Here is a 10,611-nt window from a genome sequence, read left to right on the forward strand (position 1 = left end):
AATATCTTTTTAAGGGAAAAAGTTTCCCACATCACAGTATGCCCTATTGCAAAAGGAAAAACAAATAGCACATAAATATTTTCTTTGAGCTGCATTTTAATTTAACTCCATTAGGAAGTCAGGAAACATTTCATCCTCTGTGCTGCAGCAGTTCCTAAGGACACTTATTTTGCTGCCCAAGCTAACCAAGTGGTGGCTGGCAGGAGGGCCAAGAGCAGGAAGGAAAGGTAGAGCAGCAGAAGAAACAAAGGAACACTGTGGAGTGCTGATTTTGTTACCCAAATTATTTACTTACCAACTTCAAAGGCATGCAAAAGGAGAAGGAGGTCAAACAAACCACATGGCATGTTCTCCCCTCCTCTTCACAGACATTATTTACTATAATGTCCCTCTTAAAGCAAAAATGAGAAAGAAGCAAATGACCTCCAATTGGTTCCATGGCGGTTCCATAAATCACAAATTCCCACCACACGCCCGATTGCAATCACCCCCACAGCCATTCAGAGACTGTGGCTGGGAACTGGCTTTCCTCAGGATGTCCCCTGCAGCCAGCCTCAGGAGATGCTCTGCCTCAAACATATGAAAAGTTATTTTGGTAACTAGTTGGGTTGCCATCATCGAGTAAAGAAAAAAAAAAAAAAACAAACCCTGACAACCCCTCTGAATGTCTTATCTAGAAACATAGCTACATCCATACTACCATTTTTTCAAAGTCTGAGTTTTTTAGCCATTGCAGCACAGCCATCTGGGAGTAGTGAGGAAAATCTTTCCAGCTACGTGGCAGTGACTTTGCAGGATTGCTACAACTGACCTGGGCAGCCTTTACTACCCCAGAAAACTCTCACTTTTGCAGAAGTTCACAAAGACAAATACGTACCAACATCTGAGATTTTATTTATTTAGCTGCTAAAAGGTCAAAAGAAAGAAGATATCTCCTTAAAAGCAAATTCTTGTACCAACAGGAAGCCATGTCCACTAAGAGAGAACTTTACACTCAGCATGCAGGTTTGAAACCTGAACGAGTAGTAAAGTCTTACACTGACACAAATGTGAATCACGATCTGGTTCCATTGCAATCTGTGAAAGACAGGCAGCACCAGAGTACATGTCAAAAATAAGTATGTTTTAGTCACTGCTTCCAGGACTTAGGCACTATACCCAAATGTAGCCCGCCACAGAAGTAAGCTTCAGTACTGGAATTTGCTTTTCAGCACTCTAAATACAGCACTCTTGAGCTTGTGGGTGTGAGAAAACTTCTATGCCTTTTTAACTGCTGAAACAAAAGAGATTTGTAATTTATTCACTTACTGCATAGCTTCATTTAAATATTTTTCAGTGCTTTCCTTTTTTGAAAGTGGCATATTGCTGTGACTGACCACCTCAACATCTTATTGTTGTGTGGGTTTGGACAGATGTGAGAATGGAACTACACATGCATGGAAATTTCAGAGGAATCAGAGTCTCATTTTCACAAAAGAGAAACTGATTTTTTGTTTTCTAAATAAATAAATTATTACTATGAGATACATGTCCATATTACACACCTCAAGTGCAGAGAAGGCACCGAGTCCATTGCCAAGCACTTTTTGTACCTGCATGCTCAGAAAGAACCGTGAAGGACTATAAATAAATGGGAAGATGGCCACATTCCTCCATTCCTCCATGCAGAATGGAGGACCCTGGTGATGGTTCAGAGCTATGAAGGCTACAAGGGGCAAATATCCAACAGGCAGTAGTTTCTTCCCTGCCTACAACATCCCAGAAATGTGTCAACAATACAGGGCTGGAGGAGATGGAGCTCCCTCCCACCCTGTGCTGGGCTGTCTCTGGGTTGGGGAACATTTTGCCATTAGGACATCTCCTCCAGTTCTGCTGACTTGAGGCAAACATGAAGTTGGATTTTTATTAAGGGCTTTTCAGGCAAAGTAGGAAATGCTAATCTTAACTAAGAGTCATATCATATATATGCAAATTGTTTGCTCTACTTTCTCCATCTGTTTTCTTCCCAGGTTTTTCTCTGCGCTATGCTTTACTGGAGATTAACTTACAGTATATTGCACCAAATTTGGACTGTGTGGGAAACATATGCTGCAAGCTCAAGGCCAGACTTGAATATTGGGTTGCACAGGAATAGGAATATTCACAGCAGTGCTAAGGACTGACAAACCCACAGGGACAGGAAATTCAGAGACACCAGGGTAAGAAGAGGCTGGAGCAGAGCTGTTCCAGTTACAGTAGCAGGTGGGAAGGCAAGATTTCAAAACAGTTTTAATTTGGGCAAGAGGAAATGGCTGAACATGATAGAATGAAACCACACACTCCCCTTATTTTAATATGCAATTACCTTGTTAGTGAGCTACAAGTCAAGCAAGACAGACATTTATCAATGATGGAGGATGGTCTTTTTTTCTAGAAATCAAACTTGCCCTGACTTACTTGAAAAATCCTGCATCCACCTTTTATGCCTGTACACCTAGGTGGAATATGTAATTTGTTAATAAGAAAGGACAAGAGAAAGGATGCTACTTTTCTCAAAGTGAATTGTACAAACACCCCATTATCCCCAAGGTGTAAATCAACAAATATCTCAAGAGAAAACAAATTGTTTTGTGATGGAAACAATAATTGTCATTTATCAGCACAAAAAAAAATTAATGTCTTTTGACTCAGTGAATCCAGTGTCTAAGAAACTATTTCCTCTGTGGTAACTGCAAACTAGCAACAAAAGTTTTCTTGAAGAAACAATCAAAGAACTACTCTAACCTGATGCACTGAAAGCAAGAAATGCCTTTTGTAAGTATTGTCACACAACCACAGCCTGCTTGATACTCATCCTCATGGTACTAAACAAAATGGTACATGCATAAGCTCCATAAGCTTTTCTGATTCTCTCAATTCATTGCGGTTACATATAGTTGCTCTGAAAGATGTCTTAAATTTAAAAAAAAAAAAAAAAAAAAAAAAAAAAAAAAAGGAAAGCAGCTACATCATTACTTAAGTACTACAGTGTTGGTTGTGGCACCACAAGTGACCCATAGCACCATTTCTGTGTCTTCTGTGACACATTAATGAGACTGCATAAAAGGTATTTGCTTATGGATGTGGAAAACAGCAGAGAGGAATATATTTTATGCCACACTGTGTACACCACTTATACTGAAACTCCATAATTCCATTTTGACCAGATGTTTTTGATTAGCAGTAGTATTAAACAATCACATTCTCAACTTTTGAAACAGGATACAGGCAAGAAGGTCTGAGTTTTTTACTCAAGAGTGAATCTCTCAGTGTAACTGCTTAGTTTATTTTGATATAGTTTTATTTTGCTTTCCACCTACAAAACACAGCAACTTTCATCTCAAAAAAATAGTGGATTAATTTTCAAAACACAAGCATTAACAAAGACCACAAGTTTAAACATGTCTCTTCTGTCTGTGCTAAAATACTACTTGATCAGTAAGTGCTGATTCCTTGTGTTTGAAAATGTTAACACTTACGACCACTCAAAGAGCCTTCAGTAGCTGAGGCATTTGAACTTCAATTCCCCTGCAGCATGCTGACACAAGAAACATGGGATAATACAAACCCCTGCCTTTGGGAGGAAACTGAGACAACAGGGAAGGCAACAGCTCAGATGTGAGCCATGGACCTTACTGCTAAAGTGTCCCAGCAGAGGGAGACCCACAGGATAACTGAATTTATTTTGCAAGTAAAAATATATTTTTGCAGACCTGGACAACAAAGTGTGGACTTTTGTTGTTGTTATGAGTTCATTTTACAAGTGAGGCATTGGTGATTATTGAGGCAAAACAACATACTAACACAGAACTGGTGTGGTACGAGAGCAAAGCACGAGTAATTTCAGGCAGAAGCCACACATCTCCTTTCTGCACAGTTAGTGCAGCTGCAACAACAAGGCTCAGCACGTAACAAAGCCATTCTGTTCGGGTGGGTGAAGAAATCCACCTATGTTTCCAGCTTTTTGATGTCTCTGCTGCTACTCCATGAAGAAAAGTTTTGTTTGATTTCTGACAGGACACACATAGGTCTTTGTATAGCATGAGGGATCACATCCAGAATTCCCCATGTGTTTTTGTAATTTGAAATTAAACAAACAAACAAAATTTTTATTCCGTAGACATGAACATCTGGAAGATGACATCAACATGACTTCAACTTTAATGTCAAAGCATTAGACTGAAATCCAATATTGTTGAACAATTTGTGGTGGAAATGCCAGAAACTTGAACATCATGGAATAAAACTGTGATGGATATGAGGTTTCTGCAGCAACTGAGGGAAGAAACAATGTTTTAGAGCTTAACTAAATGCCTGATGAACACTAATGTAATTACAGATGTAGCTTGGGCTGAAATATGTGACACTAAATATAAAAATTAACATCCTGGTCCTGTAGGAGGCCTGGGGACTGGGTTTCTAGCCTCTGGAAAGCTCTGCTTTCCACATTTATTCTCCTGCCACTCATTATGGTTGGCTTGAAAACACCTTCACTGAAGCTCTTCAGAGATGGGCAAATACTGCACAGCACAGGCGCACTCGTCCTTCTCTGTGCCAATGTGGGGGAGCAGAATGGAGCTGCCACCAGACAGCAATCCTGTCCCATCGAGGAAAAGGAAATAAAGAATATGGTCACACTGGGACTGGAAACCTTGCTCAAAGAGGATGAGAAAGTACCACCACCACCAAACTAAGCCTTCATGTCTTGGAAGGAAACTCCTGAGAGGCAAGTCCTGGCTCTGTCAAAAGAAGAGACAGGGAAAGAGGCAATAAAAGACCAACATGCTTCCTCTCCTAAAAACACTCAGCTCCGAGGCCTAATTATACAGGATCAACAATCCTAACCAAAGCTACTGGCAGCCTCTCTCTATGTATAAGCATACAGCCAACCTCAAAAATGTGGCTTTAGCGCTCACACAATTTTCACAGACAAAAATCAGTTTAATTAGATGGTTTGTAATTTCTTTTGAAAGCAAAAATGAAGGTATCTGTACACTCTTAAAACTAGTCAAACCACTACCCATTTTTTATTTAAGCATCACTATTAGCTTGTCCCAGTTTGAAGTTTCCCACTCCCAGTTGTAACACTAATTAAACCTTTTGGGGAAGTTGTGTGCTCATTCTTATGCATTGCTATTAATATTTTTTATTGCAGTTAGTTGGGATCCAACACCATTCCACTGAATCCAGTCAGAAGGATTTTATTTTGATTTTGTCTGGCTTGTTTTATTCTTAGCAGATGGTGCAAACCCATATGTTGATGAGTACATGCCACAGGAGAGCATCTGATCCGATAGAGCCAGCCCCAAACTACAGTGATGTCTGTGCTGAGGACTTCAGTGCTTACAGGACCACGCTTCTCAGCATGCTGTGAGAGCTCAGATGGGCTTTCAAAACTGTACTAGTCCTGGTACCTAAGATACTTTTAAATAGGTATCTTAAATGTTGGGAAAGATGGGATGCTCCTACACTTAAGGTATCTCTATACAGTAGCATGACTGTCCTCGAAATTGGTATTTTTTCAAACTAATTCTTACTGTGCTACTCATGTAACTTAAGTGGACTAAAGGTGACACTGTTTTGATAAATATAAATTAATATATTTTTGCATATGCAAATCAACAAATAATTTTAATGAAATATGATTCAACAGCCATGCAGGTAACAACTTTCCCAAAGCATCTTTTTCTCCCTGCATTGTCAGAGAGACTCCTGCTGCCCTCCCTATCTTTGATTTTGTTTGAAATACATCCCCTGATAACCTAAAGAGAAGTACTGAGGAAGAGCTTAGAGCTATTTATAGCAAAGTCTGTGTGACTGAAAACATTGCAGTTTTCTTGTGGTGGGTGCATGCATTGCTTATGAACTGCAACTGGAAAACTGTTGCCTCTCTCTTTAGCAATTCTAGTCAGCAATCCCAAGGCAAGAGAGAGGGAGCCAAGGAAGGAAACAGACATAAGGACAAAACGCAAACAAACTGAAAATTTACCAATCACTTATATTCAGAAACTGAAGTGAGGGGGAGGGGGTTTGGGTACAAGAAAGACTCATCTCAATCTGCATTTCAAACTGCTGGAAATGGGCATACAAAGTGGATTAGCATGATCACACCAGTATTCTTCAGCAAGGGTTTTGTGCAAGCCCCTGAGAACAGGCATAATCTCTCGTAATTACTGGATACACTGTTGTCACATTGAATAACAGTCTTTCCTCAAAACATATAAAAGTCTGCTCCCCATCGATTCTTCCAACTGGGCATTGGGTGCAACTGCCAACAGATCCAGGAATACAGCAAGCAAAGCTCACTCATGGATGCTGATCTGCAAATCCCACATGAACTAGTTTCATTGCTGTGTTTTATTTGAAGTGAAAAATGAGGTACAGAAAGAGCAGTGGCTTAAATCTTGTGCTTAATAGATTAAAATCCCCATTCCTTTTATGCCTTCCTACAAACAAACAACCTTCAGATCAGTTTTAAGTCCTACTGGCCAAAATGCAATAGAAAATGAATCAAAACTCTGAAAGACTCAGATTCAACTCTGATTCCTGCTGCCCACAATTACATGGTTCAAGGTCTTGCTCAACAACACCAGAAGGAAAAACAGGGAATGGTGAAAGGCAAGGATAAAGTTTTCAGGTTTGCCTCCCTTCTGCCTTGGGTTCTAAACCCTGGAAGAGATTTTCAGAAGAGATAACAGGATACGGGATCGCTGTGTGAGGTTGGCAGACAGGGAACAAGGTACATTTTGAAGTTGTCAGCGGAGAACTGGCAACAGAAACCCCAAGAGATCAGTGTGCAGCAGAATAAAAAGAGAAATTAACCACCTTTTATTATAAATCCCAAAGCTATTTATTACTCGTGGGCAGTCATAGATGTAGTATTTGTTCTCAGGTGAGACCTAGTCAGCCTATAAATATTTTTTAATTAAAATAGTTTCCCTTAACACTCAGCCTTTCTTATTATCTATTTATGGACAACAAAATCCCACGTTCATAGATTCCTCAGACAACACACACATTTGACACATTTTCAAGAACAGAAAGAGAGCTTACACCTGGACTCTACACAATCAAAATCAGATATGAGTCATTTTCTGAAAAAACTGAGCCATACCGAAAAAAGGGGTCTTCCCTTAATTTGAAGCCAAAGTAAAAGAACAGAAGATATAACAGCCATTCCATCCTTGTTCTGTAGCGCCCCTCAAGAAAAAGTTAAGAGGAAGGTAAAAGCTGCATGTTGGGCAGTCAGCTTATGAGGAGTCAGAAAAATTTAATGCTTCATTTTTTAAAAATGGATATCTTAAAATCAATATACTTAAACCAATGCATCTTTCTTTGAACCAGCTGGGGGGAAACACCAGTGATGACGAGATACAGAATTATCTGAAACTCGAGCCTGATTCATTCTGGCACTTCTGCTCCATTACAACTTTTAAATCAAGTCAAGAAGCTTGTGTAACAGGAAGTTTGTATCCACTTATCCTTATCTCCATTCTCCACTGGTGTGACTTTAGAACACTTAGGCCCTAATTTATAGGGTAACAGTAACAAACAAAAAAGAACTTCCGCGGCGGAGAAATGAAGTGGGGGGGGATCAACATCATTCTGCTTTCTAGACACTGGACAGATAATCTTATAAGTCTGAGTTTGGTCCAAAGACAACTAGGCAAAATAATACTTCTGCTTCCATTCTGTTGATTTGACAGTAGAAACATTTTTAACGTGAATAAGACAAAAGTGCTTTTACCAATTAATTTGGATTATGGACAAGAAGGGACATCCATACTTACTGCTGTGTTACTGTATGCACCAAAGCCCCCTGAAATCCCAGCAGATTTACTATTACTCACTTGCTTCCCAAACGACTTATTTCTCCGTGGCGCCATTGAGTGAGGGACAGGCATTGGTGAAAGAGAAAACAAACAAAACACCCCCTCAAAACACTGATGAAAAGAGGGGATTAGGGGAATGTTTTTTCTTTGCTACATATGTTTCCTGGAACATATCAAATTGGAATCCCAGCACATGGAGGACAGAACAGCAAAGCTAGCACGAAGCTGCCAAGTGGAGTCTCATACCAACTTCTCCCTTTTGTGGAGATGCACATCAGAAATCTCTGTTAATAGGAGGTTACAGGAAGAGCAGATATAAATAAGCCGAAGTACTTTCTGCCAATGCCTATATACAGCTAATGCACAGCGCTGGCTTCTGGAATTTGCAGCCGAGACGCAACATTTATACGGGACTTCTAAGTTATCTGAATGCGCTGTCAACCTCATGATGATGCTTAGTTTCCAGTATTAGCTATTTTATCGGTAGCTGCCAACGAGGTCTACTAAGACAGATGCATCAGGCCACGCAATGCAACAGCCAAGAGGCTGCAAGCCTGCGGCCGATGTCAGCTGTACTGCTGATTTACACAGGGAGCTTAAAAACACAGGGCAAAGAGAGCGGTACCCCGACTGTATTTGCAACCAACTGCACTATCACAAAAAAACCCCCTTGAGATTCCCACGAAACTTTGTCCGGGCACGAGTACGGGCACTCTGCTTTCTCCCCTCGGTGATGGGAGAGCAGAGCTGCCTGTACGCGGCTGTGGGACGGGGGCTGCCCGAGCCCCAGCCCGGCCGGAGCACTGGGACGGGAGCAGCCGCTGCCCGAGCGCCGCCCGGGGCTCCCGCCGGGGCTGGCGAGGCGCGGCCACAGCCGGCGCCCAGGTGGCCTCCCCCTGCCTCCTGCACGCAACTTGCCCAAGACTTTTTCAAAAAAAAAAAAAAAAAAAAAAAAAAAAAAAAGTCCCAATTAAAAAAAAAATCTAGAAAGTCGTAGTATACATCTACCGTAAGGCTGGTTACCACTTTAATCTAGCAGCTACTCAGACACAGGGATAAACCCGGCGAGGATTAACCAGGTCAGCTATATACAGCCCCGAGAGCAGCTCAGGCTACGCTCCCGCAGAGCGGCGAGGCGAGCCCGGCGGGGGCAGCCCTGGGTACCCTCCGCTCGCCCCCGGCGCGGGGGGCCGCGCCCGCCGACCCTCCCGGCCCGGCCCCGCACTCACCCAGCGTCTCCGCCCGCAGCCAGAGCGGGGCCGAGGCTCCGAGCAGCAGCGAGAGCAGCAGCGAGGGGGCGGCCCGCGCCCCCCCGGCCCGGCCCATGGCTCCGGCTCTCGGCGGGGCGGGCGAGGCACAACTTCCCCACTTCCCTCCTGCTCCTTTCTCTTCCTCTCCTCTTCCTCCTCCTCCTTCTCGGCGGGGCGGCTCCGGAGCCAGCCCGCGCTCCCGCGGAGGGGGGCGGCCCCCTCCCGGCATCCTTCCCCCCGCAGGTGTCTGTGCGGAGGCGGAGAAGGGCCGTGCGGGGCCGCCTCTGGACCCTGCCCCTGCCCCGCCGGTGCCCGCGCTGCCGCCTCCCGCCTCCCCGGCCTGGGGCTGGGGGTGGAGAGAGGAAACGGGAGAAGGGGAAGCGCCACTATTCCCATTGGGCTGCCGCTCGGGGTATCTCCTCCTCCTGCCGTGGACCGAGGGGCCGGCGCGGCCCCGCCGCCCCCTCCCCTCCCCTCCCTTCGCCGGGGCTGCCGCTCCCACCCACCCACCGCTGCTCCGGGGGCTGAGCCGGGGTCGTGGCGTTTCCCCAAACCCCTGCGGCCCCCAGCATCGCCTGCGAGCCCCCGTGTACGTGCCCATATATATATATACACACAGGCGTATATACATGTATGTTCCTGAGGAAACAGGATTATTTTCCCCGGCGCCGCTCCCGCAGGCAGGGCGGGAAGGGGCGCGGGGCGGGCGGGAGTGTCCGGCCCTTCAGCACAGCCGGGGACGCGGTCGCGCTGCTCGCTCCTGAGGAAGCATCTCCACACATGTTTGCAAACCATGTGGGTAACCTGTGCCAGCGTTGTTTGTTACAATTACGGGCTGAATTAAATAGGAGTTGTCCAAAGTGTGCTGTGGGCATCTCTCCCTCTGGGTGCGACCTCGGCTGTCCGGCTGTGAGGAAACCTGTGGCACAGGGAGGGTTGCAGATGCACGATGGAGAACACAGTGCCAGCAGCCGCAGGAGACCCGAATGTTAAGCAGGCTCCAGTGGTTTGCCTTTTAAAAGTATGCTGGAGGATGGAAGGTGGGCTGCCTGTCTCTGTACAGTCTCCTCTGGGATGGGTTGCTGCGAGGCAGGTGGATCCACACTGCTGGCAGGTCAGGAACACTGTGCCTCTGTGCTAAGAGGAAGTACAGAATTAACTTGTATGTCAGAGACAACATTGCTAGATTTTATAATATGTTAGAAAGAGTCGAGTTTGGTAAACCTTTATTCTAATTGAGCACTTGTTTTGTAAGTGTTAATGTCTGTTTTTTAACTTTTCAGACACCATATGTGATCAGGCATATTTTTTGCCATGTACCCAGTACATTATATTCTTGGTATATGTATTTAACACACGTTGTTAGTATTTGAGACTTACCCTTTTCAAAGGAGAGTTTGAAATCTAGACTAAAATGTCTAGATGATGGTATAAGGCAGAGAGAAGAGATAGTATAACACAGAGCGTTTGTTAGTGCAGCAGTTTGGTGGTCAGACTAAGCTTCACTGGAT

The 10,611-nt window shown here is 44.1% G+C and overlaps 1 protein-coding gene across 3 annotated transcripts in view; it reads right to left on the minus strand.

Annotated features, from left to right (window-relative positions):
* Positions 1 to 9,371, minus strand: part of DCBLD1 (discoidin, CUB and LCCL domain containing 1) — a 46,700-nt gene extending 37,329 nt beyond the window's left edge. The window contains exon 1 of one of the 3 annotated variants that reach the window (XM_083857355.1): positions 9,080 to 9,371. In XM_083857355.1, coding sequence (XP_083713481.1) covers positions 9,080 to 9,329 — 250 coding nt within the window. In that variant the 5' untranslated portion in view covers positions 9,330 to 9,371. Of the gene's footprint in view, positions 1 to 7,808; positions 7,953 to 9,079 lie in introns of those variants that run through there. The other 2 variants (XM_083857357.1, XM_083857356.1) reach the window with 2 other exon arrangements.
* Between the last annotated feature and the right edge of the window lie 1,240 nt (positions 9,372 to 10,611).

The sequence above is a fragment of the Zosterops lateralis genome (genome assembly GCF_965231275.1).
Source record: "Zosterops lateralis genome assembly, chromosome: 3".
Taxonomy (NCBI): Eukaryota; Metazoa; Chordata; class Aves; order Passeriformes; family Zosteropidae; genus Zosterops; species Zosterops lateralis.